General features: G+C 48.4%; 1 protein-coding gene across 1 annotated transcript in view; it reads left to right on the plus strand.

Moving 5' to 3' along the window:
- LHX6 (LIM homeobox 6) overlaps positions 1 to 20,417 on the plus strand; it is a 165,477-nt gene that overhangs the window by 129,670 nt on the left and 15,390 nt on the right. The window contains exon 4 of the mRNA XM_040322763.1: positions 14,349 to 14,569. Within this exon, the coding sequence (XP_040178697.1) occupies positions 14,349 to 14,569 (221 nt within the window). The remainder of the gene's footprint in view (positions 1 to 14,348; positions 14,570 to 20,417) is intronic.

Here is a 20,417-nt window from a genome sequence, read left to right on the forward strand (position 1 = left end):
TATTCACCCTGTGCAGCACAGATTCCCCCTACTGCCCTTGCTCCCATCTTACCCCCCCACAGCGCCGCCAGCTTCCCTCCTCTCCTATTGGCTGTTGCTGCTGGGATGTTTTAGGAGTGTGGAAGGGGCCAGTGGATATGTAATTTACCAGCCCCTTCCCTTTCTGAATGAACAACGCGAGCGTTCGGTAGTGGGTGTTTGGGCTTTGGGGTGCACACCCTAATGCAATAGGCTGAGCACACCTATGGCATTGATATTACATTCCTTGCTCCCTACCTCCCTCCCTACCTTCCTCCCTCCTTACCTCCCTCCCTCCCTCCTTACCTCCCTCCCTCCCTACCTTGCTCCCTCCCTCCTTACCTCCCTCCCTACCTTCCTCCCTCCCTCCCTCCCTCCCTCCCTCCCTCCCTCCCTCCCTCCCTCCCTCCCTCCCTCCCTACCTCCCTTCTTACCTCCCTCCCTACCTACCTCCCTCCCTACTTTCCTCCCTCCCTCCCTACCTTACTCCCTATCTTCCTCCCTCCCTACCTTCCTCCCTCCCTCCTTACCTCCCTCCCTACATCCCGACCTTCCTCCCTCCCTACCTTCCTTCCTCCCTCCCTCCCTCCCTCCCTCCTTACCTCCCTCCCTACCTCCCGCCCTCCTTACCTCCCTCCCTACCTTCCTCCCTCCCTCCTTACCTCCCTCCCTACCTCCCTCCCTACCTCCCTCCCTACCTTCCTCCCTCCCTACCTTCCTCCCTCCTTACCTCCCTGCCTACCTCCCTCCCTACCTCCTTACCTCCCTCTCTACCTCCATACCTCCCTCCTTACCTCCCTCCCTACCTACATACCTCCCTCCTTACCTCCCTTCCTACCTTCCTTCCTCCCTCCTTACCTCCTTCCCTACCTTCCTCCCTCCTTACCTCCCTCCCTACCTCCCTCCCTACCTTCCTCCTTACCTCCCTCCCTACCTCCCTCCCTTCCTTCCTCCCTCCTTACCTCCCTACCTTCCTCCCTCCCTCCCTCCTTACCTTCCTCCCTACCTTCCTCCCTCCCTCCTTACCTCCCTCCCTACCTTCCTCCCTCCCTCCTTACCTCCCTCCCTACCTACCTCCCTCCTTACCTCCCTCCCTACCTTCCTCCCTCCCTCATTACCTCCCTCCCTAGCTCCCTCCCTATCCTCCTTCCTCCCTCCTTACCTCCCTCCCTACCTCCATACCTCCCTCATTACCTCCCTCCCTCCCTCCTTACCTCCCTCCCTACTTTCCTCCCTCCCTCCTTACCTCCCTCCCTACCTTACTCCCTCCCTATCTTCCTCCCTCCCTACCTTCCTTCTTTCCTACCTCCCTCCCTCCCTCCCTATCTACCTTGCTCCCTCCCTCCCTCCTTACCTCCCTCCCTACCTCCCTCCCTACCTTCCTCCCTCCCTCCTTACCTCCCTCCCTACCTCCCTCCTTACCTCTCTTCCTACCTTCCTCCCTCCTTACCTCCCTCCCTACCTTCCTTCCTCCCTACCTTCCTCCCTCCTTACCTCCCTCCCTACCGCCCTCCCTACCTTCCTCCTTACCTCCCTCCCTACCTCCCTCCCCTTCCTTCCTCCCTCCTTACCTCCCTCCCTACCTTCCTCCCTCCCTCCTTACCTCCCTCCCTACCTACCTCCCTCCTTACCTCCCTCCCTACCTTCCTCCCTCCCTCATTACCTCCCTCCCTATCTTCCTTCCTCCCTCCTTACCTCCCTCCCTACCTCCATACCTCCCTCATTACCTCCCTCCCTTCCTCCTTACCTCCCTCCCTACTTTCCTCTCTCCCTCCTTACCTCCCTCCCTACCTTACTCCCTCCCTATCTTCCTCCCTCCCTACCTTCCTTCTTTCCTACCTCCCTCCCTCCCTCCCTATCTACCTTGCTCCCTCCCTCCCTCCCTCCCTACCTTCCTTCCTCCCTCCCTCCCTCCTTACCTCCCTCCCTACCTCCCTCCCTACCTTCCTCCCTCCTTACCTCCCTCCCTACCTCCCTCCTTACCTCTCTCCCTACCTTCCTCCCTCCTTACCTCCCTGCCTACCTCCCTCCCTACCTTCCTTCCTCCTTACCTCCCTCCCTACCTCCATACCTCCCTCCTTACCTCCCTCCCTACCTCCATACCTCCCTCCTTACCTCCCTCCCTACCTTCCTTCCTCCCTCCTTACCTCCCTCCCTACCTCCATACCTCCCTCATTACCTCCTTCCCTACCTTCCTTCCTCCTTACCTCCCTCCCTACCTCCCTCCCTACCTTCCTCCTTACCTCCCTCCCTACCTTCCTTCCTCCCTCCTTACCTTTCTCCCTCCCTCTTTACCTTCCTCCCTACCTTCCTCCCTCCCTCCTTACCTCCCTCCCTACCTTCCTCCCTCCCTCCTTACCTCCCTCCCTACCTCCCTCCTTACCTTCCTCCCTCCCTCCTTACCTCCCTCCTTACCTCCCTCCCTACCTTCCTCCCTCCCTCATTACCTCCCTCCCTAGCTCCCTCCCTATCTTCCTTCCTCCCTCCTTACCTCCCTCCCTACCTCCATACCTCCCTCCCTACCTTACTCCCTCCATACCTTCCTACCTCCCTCATTACCTCCCTCCCTCCCTCCTTACCTCCCTCCCTCCTTACCTCCCTCCCTATCTTCCTCCCTCCCTATCTTCCTCCCTCCCTACCTTCCTTCTTTCCTACCTTCCTCCCTCCCTATCTACCTTCCTCCCTCCCTCCCTCCCTCCCTTCCTTCCTTCCTCCCTCCCTCCCTTCCTTCCTTCCTTCCTTCCTTTCTTCCTTCCCTCCTTCCTCCCTCCCTTCCTCCCTTCCTACCTTCCTTTCTTCATCCCTTACATACTCCTGGCCACTGCATACTCTACATTACATAACCTTGGCCCCTGCATGCTGTACATTACATAATCTTGGCCCCTGCATGCTGTACATTACATACTTCAGACCCCTGTGTGCTGTACATTACATATTCCTGGCCCCTGCATGCTATACATTACATACTCCTGGCCCCTGCATGCTGTACATTACATACTCCTGGCCCCTGCATGCTGTACATTACATACTCCTGGCCCCTGCATGCTGTACATTACATACTCCAGATCCCTCCCCTCTGTACATTACATACTCCTGGCCCCTGCATGCTGTACATTACATACTCCTGGCCACTGCATGCTGTGCATTACATACTCCTGGCCACTGCATGCTGTGCATTACATACTCCATAACCATCGAGACCCCTCCCCTCTGTACAGTACATATTCCTGGCCCCTGCATGCTGTACATTACATACTCCTGGCCCCTGCATGCTGTGCATTACATACTCCATAACCCTCTTCTCTGTACATTACATACTCCAGATCCCTCCCCTCTGTACATTACATACTCCTGGCCCCTGCATGCTGTACATTACATACCCCCAGACCCCTCCTCTCTGTATAGTGGGCTGTACATGACATATTCTTGATTTATGTAAAGGGGGGGGGGGGGGTAATAAGAACAATATAGTACAGCACTTGTATTCACATGTTTGTTAGTATGCCAGTTATCTATTTTTAAACGTAGAGGGGAAAGCCATGCAAATTTTCTTACTCCATTTCTTTCATATATAGCACCCCCATTATCACATAGAGAGATCCCCCGTACTAACTGTGTGCTGATATTAATATTCATATCATGCTGCATGTGCAACAATGTCTCATGTACTAATTCAGTTCTGTGTGTTAGCTTGTCTCTGACACTTGTGTTTCCCATAAGAGTAATTAACTTCTTTTATTTACCGCGACTCATTACCAACTGCAAAACAATAGCTTCTGATTAACTAATTTGCAGCCGGCGAGCACAGCGACCAATCTTTTCATAGCAGCGGGTTGGCTGCGGTGCGGAGAGCGCGGAAAGCGCGGAGAGCGCGGGTCCCTTCTGTGCAATAGCTGGCAAGTCGAGGCGAGGGCCCGGGGGGAGGGGGGCGTCAATCAAGTCTGCATCAGAACAACGAATGACAAATTAAGAGAAAAATAAACATAAATATTAAAGTTTAAAAAACTGGATTTGTTTTGTTGAAATATATTTTCTTTTAAAATGAAACCTTTCTATGAAGTAAACAGAACCCGCCGCTTAGAAATGCCCCCGATGGTACAGATATCAGGAAAGGGGCATAAGAACCTCGAAATCCATGGAAGGTCTTTTCATGGTAAATTCACTAATTGCTTTTATTGTATCATTAATTACAATTCTGCAATTGTGAAATGTTCTTTCTTTCTGTCTTCTCTCCCTCCTTTCCTTCCTTCCACCCTTCCTTCCTTCCACCCTTCCTTACACCCTTCCTTCCTTACACCCTTCCTTTCTTCCACCCTTCCATCCTCCCTTCAGTCGTTCTTTTGTTTCTTTGTTTTTTCTTTTTTTCCCCATCTATCCCCTCTTCCTCCCTCTCCTCTTTTCCTTCCTTCCTTCTTTCTTCTTCTTCACGTCTTCTCCCTCCCAGTGGCGGCTGGTGCTCAAATTTTTTTGGGGGAGGGGCGCAAATAAAATAAAAAAATCTATTTTAGCCTCGCTGTGCCCATCAAACACAGCCACTGTGCCCAGCAATTGTCACCACTGCGCCCAGCAATTGTCACCACTGCACTGTGCCCAGCAATTGCCACCACTGTGCCCAGCAATTGTCACCACTGCACTGTGCCCAGCAATTATCACCACTGCACTGTGCCCAGCAATTGTCACCACTGTGCCCAGCAATTGTCACCACTGCACTGTGCCCAGCAATTGTCACCACTGCACTGTGCCCAGCAATTGTCACCACTGTGCCCAGAAATTGTCACCACTGCACTGTGTCCAGCAATTGTCACCACTGTGCCCAGCAATTGTCACCACTGTGCCCAGCAATTGTCACCACTGTGCCCAGCAATTGTCACCACTGTGCCCAGCAATTGTCACCACTGCACTGTGCCCAGCAATTGTCACCACTGTGCCCAGCAATTGTCACCACTGTGCCCAGCAATTGTCACCACTGCACTGTGCCCAGCAATTGTCACCACTGTGCCCAGCAATTGTCACCACTGCACTGTGCCTAAAATATGTCACCACTGCGCCCAGAAATTGTCACCAGTGCACTGTGCCCAGCAATTGTCAACACAGTGCCCAGCAATTGTCACCACTGTGCCCAGCAATTGTCACCACTGCACTGTGCCCAGCAATTGTCACCACAGTGCCCAGCAATTGTCACCACTGCATTGTACCCAGCAATTGTCAACACTGTGCCCAGAAATTGTCACCAATGCATTGTGCCCAGCAATTGTCTCCACTGTGCCCAGATACTTTTATAACCCTTTCCAGCTTTATGCAAGTCAACAATTCTTAATCGTAGGTCTTCTGAGAGCTCTTTTGTGCGAGGCATCATTCACATCAGGCAATGCTTCTTGTGAAAAGCAAACCCAGAACTGGTGTCTGTTTTTTATAGGGCAGGGCAGCTGTAACCAACACCTCCAATCTCATCTCATTGATTGGACTCCAGTTGGCTGACACCTCACTCCAATTAGCTCTTGGAGATGTCATTAGTCTAAGGGTTCACATACTTTTTCCACCTGCACTGTGAATGTTTACATGGTGTGTTCAATAAAAACATGATAACATTTAATTCTTTGTGTGTTATCAGTTTAAGCAGACTGTGATTGTCTATTGTTGTGGCCTAGATGAAGATCAGATCACATTTTATGACCAATTTGTGCATAAATCCATATCATTCCAAAAGGGTTCACATAATTTTTCTTGCAACTGTATATACATTTTATATAATGTCATGAGAATACAAACCTGGTACTGGTTTGGCCCTTATTCTCTTTTATATGTTTGACAACAGGCAGTCAAATATTAAACTTTTGACGTTTTTTTAACCGCTTAAGGACCGCCTCCTGCACATATAGGTCGGCAGAATGGCAGGTACGTCCTCTTTAAGTGCCCAGCCGTGGGTCGCGGGCGCGTGCCTGCGGCGCGCCCCCGCGACCGGGTCCGAAGCTCCGTGACCGCGGGACCCGCGGAACCGATTGCCGCTGGAGTCCCGCGATTGGTCCCCGGAGCTGAAGAACAGGGAGAGTTGTGTGTAAACACAGTTTCCCCGTTCTTCACTGTGGCGCCGTCATTGATCGTGTGTTTCCTTATATAGGGAATCACAATCAATGACGTCACACCTACAGCCCCGCCCCCTACAGTTAGAAACAGACATGAGGTCATACATAACCCCTTCAGCGCCCCCTTGTGGTTAACTCCCAAACTGCAATTGTCATTTTCACAGTAAAAAAATCCTTTTTATAGCATTTTTTGCTGTGAAAATGACAATGGTCCCAAAAATGTGTTAAAATTGTCCAAAGTGTCATCCAAAATGTCGCAGTCACGAAAAAAATCGCTGATCGCTGCCATTAGTAGTAAAAAAAAAAAAAAAAATGCAATAAAACTATCCCCTATTTTGTAAACGCTATAAATTTTGCGCAAACCAACCGATAAATGCTTATTGCGATTTTTTTTACCAAAAATAGGTAGAAGAATACGTATCGGCCTAAACTGAGGAAAACATTTTTTTTTATATATATTTTTGGGGGATATTTATTACAGCAAAAAGTAAAAAATATTGTTTTTTTTTCAAAATTGTCGTTCTATTTTTGTTTATAGCGCAAAAAATAAAAACCGCAGAGGTGATCAAATACCACCAAAAGAAAGCTCTATTTGTGGGGAAAAAGGGACGCCAATTTTGTTTGGGAGCCACGTCGCACGACCGTGCAATTGTCAGTTAAAGCGACGCAGTGCCGAATCGCAAAAACTGTCCGGGTCCTTTAGCTGCCTAAAGGTCCGGGTCTTAAGTGGAAAAGTGAAAAAAATTATAATCTTAAAGTTTCCTCGTCTTCTGAGAACCTCGATAAAAAAAAAATTCTCCTTCATTGCCCCAACATGAAATGTTTAAAGCCAAACAAACACGGGGACATTAAAGGGTCACTAAAGGAATTTTTTTTTTTAGCTGAAATGACTGTTTACAGGGCATAGAGACATAATAGTTAACTGATTCCTTTTAAAAATGATTAAAAATTGATAAAAAAACAATCATATAATGTGCCTGCAGTGTAGTTTCGTTTTTGCTGTTGTTTGCTGGTTCTCTGATGTACAGAGAGCCACTAGAGGGCAGTCAGCCAATAGAGAGCAGTGATACTTTGTCTAAAACTCCTCAGCACCAATCCAGTTTCGTTTTACACACAGTAATCACACCTCCTTGATTAGTGACCACCGTGAGAAATCTCCCAGTACTGTGGTTATCAGGAAACAGGCAACCAGGAAGTGTCCAAAACAGAGAGGATTTACAGCAACATCAGAGCAAAAACGAACAATGAGGACATGAAACCAGGACTGCAGCAAGGTAAAGGAAGCTATTTAGCTAAAAAAAAAAATTCCTTTAGTGACCCTTTAAGTGTAATTTAAATGTCGGGTATAATGAATGAGCGAGCTTTTAATTGTTTGTTTGTGTAGGTTTTTGGTATCACATGAAGTCCGGTCACTCTCATGTTTTTATTCCATTTATATCCCGGGTTATAAATGTGGGATACAATGTAAATCTCTGTTATTACTGAAAGTGCGCTTAATTTTAACCTCTGCGTAGCTGAAGGTTACTACAATTTCCTTCTTGCCGATTCACATATTGATTTTCTTTTTTCTTGTGGGAAAAGCAAGAACAAAGGGCCAGATTCACATACTTTTGCGGCCATGTAACGTAACCCGTTTATGTTACAACGCCGCAAGTTTCCAGTTTTAGTGCCCGATCCACAAAGCACTTACCTGGAAACTTGCGGCGGTGTATCGTAAATACGTCCGGCGCAAGGCGGGCCAATTCAAATGGGCGTGTGCCATTTAAATTAGGCGCGCTCCCGCGCCGGACCTACTGCGCATGCTCCGTTTCGCAATTCCCGTCGTGCTTTGCGCGCAGTGACGTCATTTTTTCGAACGGCGACGCGCGTAGCGTAATTCCGTATTCCCGGACGGCTTACGCAAACGACGTTCATTTTTAAATTTCGACGCGGGAAAGACGGCCATACTTTATACAGCAATACGTTTGCTGACTAAAGTTAAGGCACCAAAAACAACGACTAACTTTGCGACGGAAAAATAGACTAGCGGCGACGTAGCGAACGTGAAAATCCGTTGTGGATCGCCGTAACTCCTAATTTGCATACCCGACGCTGGTTTACGACGCGAACTCCCCCCAGCGGCGGCCGCGGTACTGCATCCTAAGATCCGACAGTGTAAAACAATTACACCTGTCGGATCTTAGGGATATCTATGCGTAACTGATTCTATGAATCCGTCGCATAGATACTCTGAGAGATACGACGGCGTATCTCTTTTGTGAATCTGGCCCTAAATCCTCAAAAAGAAATTGCTAATGGAAAAGTCATCAATTTTTTTTTTCTTGCATAAAAAAACTCCTGCTACGTGTTGTGTACAACTCTTAAAATGGACACCTGGACAATCCGGGTTTGGAATTGTGCGTCCGGGTTTCAAACCTCCTGAAACCCGGGCACATGATCGAGAATGGACTGCGGTTCTCCACGTAACTAATTAGCACAACCTGCCAAGTACATAGATGTGTCCACCCCCCAAACATGGACAGAAGCAGGGGTGGCCTTCCATTGTGGGCGAACGGGTGCCGCCCCCCCTGTCCAATGCCCCGCCGCCCTCCCTTTCCATGTACCCGGCCCCTTTCAAGATGCCCGGCTCATAAATTCCTATGGCAGAGATAGGCTGGGGTGTGTTTTTTGAAGCACTGATTACAGCCAAAGGCTCTAATAGGCTTCAAAATAGAGTGAGCTCGGAGGGCAGAGCATTGTGTCCAAAGTCCACCCAGGTGTGTTGCTACAGCAAAAAAATATTCGCTGTTGCAACGCTGATCCTCCTCCCGGCCAATCGGGAAGCGGGTCTGATGCCTGTCACCAGATTGGCTGAAAGGACAGGTGCTTCTATTGGACATCTAGGAGGAGGGGAGGAGATGCAAGGCGGAAGGGAGGAGGAGAAGACCTGCTGGCCGATGCCTGGTTGGCTGCCGATGCCTGATCCCCGCTGGTAATGACTAATCGCTAACATTTGCACGAAACGTGTCTACCTCTTTGTCCCCTGCTCCATCTGTTAACCACTGGAAGTACAGCCACCCGCAAATATTTCTTCCTGCCAATTACATAGGTGTGCCCCCAACCCCCAAACATGGACAGAAGCCGTCCATTGTGGGCGCACGGGTGCCGCCCCCCGATCCTTGCCCCACCGCCCTTCCTAATCATGTGCCCGGCCCCTTTTCGGGATTGCCGGGCTCATGAATTCCTATGGCAGGGATGGGCGGGGGGGGTGTGTTTTTTGAAGCACTGATTAGAGCCAAAGGCTCTAATAGGCTTCAAAATAGAGTGGGCTCGGGGCGCCGAGCATTGCATCCGGGGGCCCACCCAAGTGTGTTGCAACAGAAAATAAATATTCGCTGTTGCAACACCAATCCTCTTCCTGGCCAATCGGGAAGCGGGTCTGATACCCGTCACCCGATTGGCTGAACGGAAAGGTGCTTCTGTTGGATGCCTAGGAGGAGGGGAGGAGACGCACAGCGGAAGCGAGGAGGCCGATTTCTGGTTGGCCGCTGATGCCCGATCCCCTGGTGCCTCAATCCCGCCACAGTGGAGATTCAGATGATTTGCTAAAAATGTATTGTATCCTAACTAATCCCTGGAAGGTGGCATCCAGAGGGTGGTTGGGGAGGTGATAAATAGGCAGGAGGCCTAAGTAGATTGTTCTGTCTTCATCAAGGAAGGTTCCAGTACTCTTGGGGCTGTTGCCAGTGGGAGAAGTATCACTTAGACAAGAGACTACTGTTTGGGCCTCAGTATTTGCTGTGTTAAGGGCCTGAGAAGGACAGTTGAAAAAGGGGAGACCTGCTGAAGGACACTGTTTCAGAGTCCAGGTCTGAAGGAGGACTTTGCCATTTCCCTCATTAAGGATCTACCTGTGGATGCTGATTGGCAGACAGCTCCTGGGACACTGGGAGTAAAGACCTTACAGGGGACTGATAGTTGTGTAGATGCGAAAAGGGAACCAGCTGCTTAAGGTTGCTCCATGGTCTACAGATGTGGGGCCTCAGATATGCCGATCATCCCCAGCTACCTCCAGAGAAGCTGCTAATAAAAGACTAGAGAGAAGCAGGGCCATCTTTAAGGCAGGGCAAAAGGGGCAGCTGCCCTGGGCCCTGTCATTGTTGTAGGGGCCCAAAACAGCTGCCTCATACTTGCCAACTAACACTTCGCTCCTTTCTCTATCTGCAAGGTAGAGAGCGTCCTGACTCTCCTGTAGTCCAAGGGAGGGGGACAAGCATGACACTCCACACCAGGGAGAAAGACTCGCATTACTGTGTGGAGTTACAGACAGAAGAACAGGAAGTGAGGATTTCTCAGAAGAAATAAGGACATTTAAAAGCAAAATGGAAGGATGAGGTAAGTGAAGGAGGACTGCACTAAGGTAAAGGAAGCTATTTAGGGGGAAAAAAAGATACCTTTACAACCCCTTTAATTCATTGAATTGTGTAATAGCACATAGTGTGGTGTGAACGACCCCTCAACCCAACACCAATGGTGCAAAAAGACGGGTACAAGTTTGGCTCAATGTGAACATCACAAGCAGCTACTGGAGACAAAAGCCAAAAATCCCCTATTTATAGGAAAGGCGCGGTTGGCGGTTAAGCAAGCAAACACGTCATGTAACGACACACTTTGGTATTTTGCAAACCGTTCTACTTTCCTCTAGAATAGTTGTGTCCGGTCCATGGTTATGATGGAAACCAGAGCAGTTTTTATTTGTGCCGTTGTTGATGCTGGCAGAAGCAGTATTGGCGCTCCAAGGGGGGTTACTTTTCCCATATCCTGGAGGTCCGTCATTGGAGAGACCAGCTAGGTGACTGGAGGGGAACGCAATGTAAGAATATTTTCAATGGAATTTTATTCTAATTATTCTGGCAAGGGAACAAAATAGAAGGTGGGAAAATGTCCAGCAGAGTGGGCCAACTACGCCAACTACGTGTTACCTGCCAAGTGCTTGTTATAAGGGGTTTTGTGCTTCTACTATGCAGCACTTAAAGGGGATGTAAAGGTTTGTTTTTTTATTTCCTAAACAGGTTCCTTTAAGCTAGTGCATTGTTGGTTCCTACCTTTTCCTTCGATTATCCTTCTAAATATTTTTTTTCTTTGTCTGAATTTCTCACTTCCTTTTCCTCCTCAGTAAACTTGCCCCCATCATCCGAGCCGTTCTGGTTGGGGGTTAGTCAGCATGCTCTCCCCCCTCCCTTGGGACTACATCCCTGCCAGTGAACACAGCGTCTCCTGCCCTGACTGCACTGCAAATACCAAGGGCCAGATTCTCATCCAGCGGCGTATCTTTGAGCGGGCGTAACATATCTAATTTACGTTACGCCGCCGCAACTTAGAAGGGCAAGTGCTGTATTCTCAAAGCACTTGCTCCGTAAGTTGCGGCGGCGTAGCGTAAATCGGCTGGCGTAAGCCCGCCTAATTCAAATTTGGATCAGGGGGGCGTGTTTTATGTAAATGTACTGTGACCCGACGTGATTGACGCTTTTCCCGAACGGCGCATGCGCCGTCCGTGGAATTTCCCAGTGTACATTGCTCCAAAGTACGCCGCAAGGACGTCATTGGTTTCGGCGTGAACGTAAATGACGTCCCGCCCCATTCACGGACGACTTACGCAAACGACGTAACTTTTTCAAATTTCGACGCAGGAACGATGGCCATACTTAACATTGTTACGCTGCACTTATGCCACCATATAGCAGGGGTAACTATACACCGGGAAAATCCTAACGTAAACGGCGTAACTTTACTGCGTCGGCCGGGCGTACGTTCGGGAATTTGCGTATCTACCTAATTTGCATACTCGACGCAGAATTCGACGGAAGCGCCACCTAGCGGCCAGCGTAAAAATGCAGTTACGATCCGACGGCGTAAGAGACATACGTCTGTCGGATCTAACACATATCTATGTGTAACTGATTCTAAGAATCAGGCGCATAGATACGACGGCGCAACGCAGAGATACGACGGCGTATCTCTTCTGAGAATCTGGGCCCAAGTGTTTGGGTTTTGTATGGATATAAATGTTGGGGTATTTTCCTAAAACTCATTAGAACTGGCTTGGAGAAGCTAGGAATCATCTTCAACATCACAGAACAAGTCCAGTTGAATATTCCCAACTACTTCTAGATACACTATATTACCAAAAGTATTGGGACGTCTAAGGCCGCGTACACACGATCAGTCAAAACCGATAAAAACAGACTGAAGGACCGTTTCATCGGTCCAAACCGATCGTGTGTGGGCCCCATCGGTCAGTTATCCCTCGGTCAACAAAAAGAGAACTTGCTTTAAAATTTGACCGATGGACGCCTAACCGATGGGTCAAAACCGATCGTTAGTATGCAAAAGCATCAGTCAAAAGGCCGTGCATGCTCAGAATCAAGTCGACGCATGCTTGGAAGCATTGAACTTCGTTTTTTTAAGCACGTCATTGTGTTTTACGTCACCGCGTTCTGACACGATCGTTTTTTTAACCGATGGTGTGTAGGCACATCAGACCATCAGTCAGCTTCATCGGTAAGGCTGGGTTCACACTACGGTTTTCCCGTCCGTCAGCCGCATACGATTTCAGTATCGAAAACGTACGGGCCCGGACGGGAAAACGTATAGATAGAGAATGCATTGCAAATCGTATGCACTCAGATGCATCCGGGTGCGTACGATTTGCTGGCAAAACGTTTTTTAAACGTACGCAAAACCGTGTTCAACCACGGTTTTGCGGTCGTTTTTAAAACAGTATGGCAACCGCATACGTTTTCCTTTAACATTAATGTCAATGGAAAACGTACATATGTGCGGTTCCATACGTTCCCGTCCGTTTCAGCCGCATACGTTTTTTCATATAAATCGTATGCGGCTGACGGACGGGAAAACCGTAGTGTGAACCCAGCCTTAACCTATGAAATGGTCCTTCAGTCTGTTTTCATCGGTTTTGACTGATTGTGTGTATGCGGCCTAAGACGCCTTTACACACACATGAACTTTAATGGCATCCCAGTCTTAGTCCGTAGGGTTCAATATTGAGTTGGCCCCGCCCTTTGCCGCTATAGCAGCTTCAAGTCTTCTGGGAAGGCCGTCCACAAGGTTTAGGAGGGTGTCTGTGGGAAGGTTGGACCATTCTTCCAGAAGAGCATTTGTGAGGTCAGGCACTGATGAGGTCTGGCTCGCAGTCTCCACTCTAATTCATCCCAAAGGTGTTCTATCGGGTTGAGGTCAGTCAAGTTCCTCCACTCCAAACTCGCTCCTCCATGTCTTTATGGACCTTGCTTTGTGCACTGGTGAGCAGTCATGTTGGAACAGGAAGGGGCCGTCCCCAAACTGTTGCCACAAAGTTGGGAGCATGAAATTGTCCAAAATGTCTTGGTATGCTGACGCCTTTCTTTCACAAATGTTTGTAGAAACAGTCTACATGCCTAGGTGTGCGATTTTATACACCGGTGTCCATGGAGGTGATTGGAACACCTGAATCCAATGATTTAGAGGGGTGACCCAATACTTTTGACAGTATAGTGTACATTATGGTTGTAGAGAAATATCAAGCTCCAGTGGAGCTAACTTAAAGTGGGAGTTCACCCATTTGTTAAATTTTTTTTTTTCTCCCCTTAGATTCCTGCTCGTTCGGTCTAGGGGAATCGGCTATTTGTATTAAAATATGATCCGTACTTACCCGTTTTCGAGCTGCATCTTCTCCGTCGCTTCCGGGTATGGGTCTTCGGGAGCGGGCGTTCCTTCTTGATTGACAGGCTTCCGAGAGGCTTCCGACGGTCGCATCCATCGCGTCACTCGTAGCCGAAAGAAGCCGAACGTCGGTGCACTCTATACTGCGCCTGCGCACCGACGTTCGGCTTCTTTCGGAAAATCGTGACGCGATGGATACGACCGTCGGAAGCCTCTCGGAAGACTGTCAATCAAGAAGGAACGCCCAGTCCCGAAGCCCATACCCGGAAGCGACGGAGAGGATGCATCTCGTAAACGGGTAAGTACAGATCATATTTTAATACAAATAGCCGATTCCCCTAGACAAAACGAGCAGGAATCTAAGGGGAAAAAGTGCCCTCTAAGGGTGAACCCCCGCTTTAAGCTTCTATATTCTGTTCAATTTGGAATCATCCTTAGTTCTTTCTATGTGAAGGTCAACTATCTTGCAATATATACTTTTGAATGTTTGGTCTCCAGCCATTATACCTTGTCTAAATTTTGAGAAATGTTCCTTTTTTATTCCAGCCGGTTTGGTACCAAGTGCGCTCGGTGCGGTAGACAGATCTATGCCAGTGACTGGGTGCGAAGAGCTCGGGGCAACGCCTACCACTTAGCGTGCTTTGCATGTTACTCCTGCAAAAGGCAACTGTCTACGGGGGAGGAGTTTGGCCTGGTGGAGGATAAGGTCTTATGCAGAATCCACTATGACACCATGATAGAAAACCTAAAAAGAGCGGCAGAAAACGGTAAGTCTTTGAGAACTTAGCTTTGAGCGACAATGTTTTTTTTATGATGATTTGGGTCATTTATGCTTTGTGTGGCAATTTAGGGGCAGATTCGTGTACATCGGCGCATATTTGTGTTGGGCGTAGCGTATCAAAGATACACTACGCCGCCGTGACTTACTTTTTTTTTTTGAATCCTCAAAGAATTTGCGCCGTAAGTTACGGCGGCGTAGTGTATCTTTGGCGGCGTAAGGCCGCGGAATTCAAATCGATGTGATGGGGGCGTGTTTTATGTAAATACGTCGTGACCCAACGTAAACAACGTTTTTTTATACGGTGCATGCGCCGTCCGTGGGGGTATCCCAGTGCGCATGCTCGAAATTAAACCGGAACAAGCCAATGTTTAAGACGGTGACGTCATTCTACGCAAATCCCTATTCGCGAACGACTTACGCAAACAACGTAAACAATTAAAAAGGCGACGCCTTTTAACATTGAGTACACCTCATAATAGCAGGTTTAACTATACGCCAGAAAAAGCCGAATGCAAACGACGTAAAAAAATGCGCCGGCCGGACGTAGGTTCGTGGATCGCCGTAACTGGCTAATTTTCATACTCGACGCAGAAGTCGACGGAAACGCCACCTAGCGGCCGCCGTAAAAATGCCCCTAAGATCCGACGGCGTACTAAGACGTACGCCTGTCGGATCGATCCCGGATGCAGTCGTATCTTGTTTTGTGGATACGAAACAAAGATACGACGCGGGAACTTTAAAATTACGCCGGCGTATCAAGAGATACGCCGGCGTAATTCTTTTGTGGATCTGCCCCTTAATCTCTTGCCGATCATGTAACGCATATGTGCGAGACCAATGAGGGTGGGCTATAACACATATATGCGGCTGAGGTTCCTGTGCTGAGCCAGCGCTCGTTGCATGCTCCCGGCACAGTTACTGGGCCCCATTCCTAGATCTCTAGGAATGGGGATCTCTGGTTGGGAGTCGGTGGGAAGTAGTTTTCCGATCATGTGACTATTGTGACAGCCAATCAGCTATTGTTTCCCAGAGGGGCCTGTCCTGCCTTCCTTATATCAAAACTGCTGTAATAGACCCAGTGGCGGCCGGTGGTAATTTTTTGGGGGGGGAGCGGCAAACAGTAACACCCCCCGGTCGGTCAGGGGGGTCCGGTGCACTTAACCCATCTATGGTGGGCAACGCTTCTCCTGGGCTTCACTGGCGGCTTCCCTTGCTCGGCGGCGACGCCTTTCCCTTCCCGTGCTTTCCAGGGGCATCGCGGCGGCTTCCGTTTCCTTATTCCTCGGCACCCAATTGGGACTCTTTTCAGCCAATCGGAAAATGGGTCTCAGACCTGCTTCTGATTTGCCAGGTTGAGGATCTGTGTTTCAATAGCGAATATTCGTTCGCCGTTGTAACACCTGGGTGGGCTCTTGGCGCAATGCTCTGCGTCACGAGCCCATTCTATTTTGAAGCCTATTAGAGTCGGAAACCTGATGGCTTTTTTCATCCTAATAAATTATGCAGGTATGCAATTGTTGATGGAGGAAAAAACTCCAAGGGGGGGCACTTATTTTTATAATTAGGAGCCGGATCTGCTCTATTTCCTTCGTTTAGAACAGGGGTCTCCAAACTTTCTAAACAATGGGCCAGTTTACTGTCCTTCAATCTTTAGGAGGGTCAGTGGGAGTAAAACGGTCCCAATGTCAGTGGGAAAAAATAATGCTCCATTGTTTGTTTCAGAGAGAGTAATTGAGCCTCATAATTGCCGTAAGTGGGAGGAATTGTGCCCTGTCACTGATGTCATTGGGCCCCATTGTAGGTGTCATTGGGAGGAATTGTGCCTCATCATTGATGTCATTGGGTCCGCTCGTTGATGCCATTGGGAGGAATTGTGCCCCATCATTGATGTCATTGGGTCCCATCGTTGATGCTATTGGGAGGAATTGTGCCTCATCATTGATGTCATTGTGTCCCATCGTTGATGCTATTGGGAGGAATTGTGCCTCATCATTGATGTCATTGAGACCCATTGTTGATGCCATTGGGAGGAATTGTGCCTCATCATTAATGTCATTGGGCCCCATCGTTGAAGACATTGGGAGAAATTGTGCCTCATCATTGATGTCATTGGGTCCCATCGTTGGTGCCATTGGGAGGAATTGTGCCTCATCATTGATGTCATTGGGCCCCATCGTTGGTGCCATTGGGAGTAATTGTGCCTCATCATTGATGTCATTGGGTCCCATCGTTGGTGCCATTGGGAGGAATTGTGCCTCATCATTGATGTCATTGGGCCCCATCGTTGGTGCCATTGGGAGGAATTGGGCCTTATCATTAATGTCATTGGGCCCCATCGTTGGTGCCATTGGGAGGAATTGTGCCTCATCATTAATGTCATTGGGCCCCATCGTTGATGCCATTGGGAGGAATTGTGCCTTATCATTAGTGGGGTAGATTCAGAGAGCAATTACGCCGGCGTATCCATAGATACGCCGCGTAATTGCCAAGTTGCGCCGGCGTATCTACTTTCTGTATTCAGAAAGCAAGATACGCCGACTGTAGCCTAAGATACCACTGGCATAAGTCTCTTACGCCGTCGTATCTTAGGGTGCATTCTGACGCTGGCCGCTAGGTGGCGCTCCCGTAGTTGTCAGCGTAGAGTATGCAAATTACATACTTACGCCGATTCACGAACGTACGTGCGCCCGGCGGTAGTTTTTTACGTGGTTTGCGTAAGTCGTTTTCGTCGTAACGTTGCTCCTGCTATTAGGAGGCGCAGCCAATGGTAAGTATGGACGTCGTTTCCGCGTCGCGATTTGAAAATTTAACGTCGTTTGCGTAAGTCGTCCGTGAATGGCGCTGGACGCCATTTACGTTCACGTCGAAACCAATGACGCCCTTGCGACGTCATTTACCGCAATGCACGTCGGGAAATTTTAGGGACGGCGCATGCGCAGTACGTTCGGCGCGGGAACGCGCCTAATTTAAATGATCCACGCCCCCTACCAGATCATTTGAATTACGCGCGCTTACGCCGGCCCCTTTTACGCTACGCCGCCGCAAATTACGGAGCAAGTGCTTTCTGAATACAGCACTTGCTCCTGTAAGTTGCGGAGGCGTAGCGTAAATACACTACGCTGCGCCGCCGTAACTTTAGGCGGAGATACCTGAATCTACCCCAATGTCATTGGGTCCCATCGTTGATGCCATTGGGAGGAATTGTTTCATCAGATATCCGATGAAGCTGACTTTCATCAGTCTTGCCTACACACCATCGGTCAAAAATCCGACCGTGTCCAACGCGGTGACGTAAAACACAACGACGTGCTGAGAAAAATGACGTTCAATGCTTCCGAGCATGCGTCGACTTGATTCTAAGCATGTGTGGATTTTTGACCGATGGACGATCGTTTTTTTTTCTATCGTTTTTTTTATCCATAGGAAAAATGTAAAACGGGTTCTATTTGTTTTTTCACCGATGGGACAAAAAAAACTGATGGGGCCCACACACGATCGGTTCGTCCGATTAAAACGGTCCATTGGTCTGTTTCCATCAGACAAACCGATCGTGTGTACAGGGCTTTATTATTGTTATTTATTATTATTAATTTGTTACGTTTGCATTCGTTTAGATGCGGAATTTCGTTATTTCGGATAGTTCGTAACTTCGGATGAATTCGTATTCGTTACTTTCACCAACAGTTAGTTAGTCATTCTTTCGAGTTTTCGGTTTTTCTTTCTCATTTACAAATTTTCGAATTTACGAATTAATTTTTTTTTTAAATTTACGAATTGCGATCACAACCAATGACCCAAAAAATACAAAAAAAAAAATGAATGAAACAAAAACAAACACATTTTTCGGTAGTGCACATGTCCACTGCAGAATGCAATAAGTGAAGAAGAAGGGATTTATCTGCCATCAATTTTTTTGGGGATTCTAGGGCCAAATCCTCAGCCAGCGGGCGTAACATAATTTTTCCTATTTAAAGCGGGGGTTCACCCTATAAAATACATTTTTTTTTTTTTCTTCTAGCCTAAAATTTGGCATTGTAGCGCGAGCTACAGTATGCCGGTCTTAATTTTTTTATCGCCGTACTCACTGTTATATCGTACATAGTAGATTCCGACTGCCCGCGGGGAATGGGCGTTCCAATCCAGACGGAAGGTGATTGACGGCCGGCTCTGGCGCGTCACGCTTCTCCGGAAATAGCCGAAATAGGCTTGGCTCTTCACGGCGCCTGCGCATAGTCTGTGCGCAGGCGCCGTGAAGAGCCGAGACCTACTCCGGCTGTCTTCGGGGAGCGTGACGTGCCAGAGCCGGCCGTCAATCACCTTCCGTCTGGATTGGAACGCCCATTCCCCGCGGGCAGTCGGAATCTACTATGTACGATATAACAGTGAGTACGGCGATAAAAAAATTAAGACCGGCATACTGTAGCTCGCGCTACAATGCCAAATTTAATGCTGGAATGTTGTTCTGCAGGGTGAAACACCGCTTTAAGTTACACCGCCGCAAAATTTCTACCTAAGTGCCCGATCCACAAAGCACTTACCTAGAAATTTTGAGCGGTGTAACTTAAATCCGGCCGGCGCAAGGCGTACCTCTTCTCCAGGGGGCGATTCCCATTTAAATGAGGCGCGCTCCCGCGCCGGCCGTACTGCGCATGCTTGTGACGTCATTTTCCCGACGTGCATAGCGCAAAATTACGTTACGCCGGGCTTTGTGGATCGCGACGGGACAATAAAGTTGCGTCGGGTAAAATAAAAGATACAGCGCCAAAAAAAAAATTAAAATTAAAAAAAAAGCAGCCCTAATTTTGCGTTTGCAAAATAAAACTTACGGAGAAAAAACTAAGCTGAAAAGCTTTGTGGATCTCCGTAAGTCCTAATTTGCATACCCGAGGCGGCATTTCGACGTGAAATGCCCCCAGCGGCGGATGCGGTACTGCATCCTAAGATCCGGCAGTGTAAGTCCCTTACACATGTCGGATCTTCTGCCTATCTATGTGAAACTGATTCTGTGGATCAGTTTCATAGTTAGGAACAGGGATACGACGGAGTAACAGCAGTTACTCCGTCGTATCTCTTTTGAGGATTAGGCCCCTTATGTTCTATGGTTCAGAATTGAGATACCAGCTTTGCATTGTGTTTTTTATTATAAACTTCCTTCTTTTGTGCCTTATGTATAAATTGTGGGATTAGGCAATTAGTCATGCAACCAGCTGGCAGGATATCACCAGTCATCGGCAACTCTTTCCTGACGCTCAACAAAGAAAGATTCAGCACCGAAAGAAAAGAAAATTGGTTGTCAGAGTAGTCATAACAGTGTTTGCTTTTTTGTTTTTTTTTTGCTTTTTTATTAACTGCTTGCCGACCTGCCTATTCACGCTACGCCGTCGTAACTTAGCAGACAAGTACTTTGTGAATACAGTACTTGCCTCGCTAACTTACGGCGGCGTAGTGTAAATACGATACGCTACGCCGCCGCAAAGATGCGGCGGTCTATTTGAATCTAGCTATAAGACTGGGATGCCATTAAAGTTCACGTGTGTGTAAAGGCCGGTGTCCCAATACTTTTGACAATATAGTGCATATTTGTTTCTGGCTAGCATTGTATATTACTTTCCTGCAAGTACTGTATATATAGTAAAAAAGTGTGTGGGCCAGATTCACAAAGAGATACGACGGAGTATCTCCTGATATCTACAGATCCCCCATCGTATCTCTGACTTACACTGGTCCTATCTATGTGCCTGATTCATAGAATCAGTTACGCATAGATAGGGCTAAGATCCGACAGTGTTACACTGTGTTACACTGTCGGATCTTCTTTTCGATTTTAAAATGGC

This window comes from Rana temporaria, chromosome 9, assembly GCF_905171775.1.
Source record: "Rana temporaria chromosome 9, aRanTem1.1, whole genome shotgun sequence".
Taxonomy (NCBI): Eukaryota; Metazoa; Chordata; class Amphibia; order Anura; family Ranidae; genus Rana; species Rana temporaria.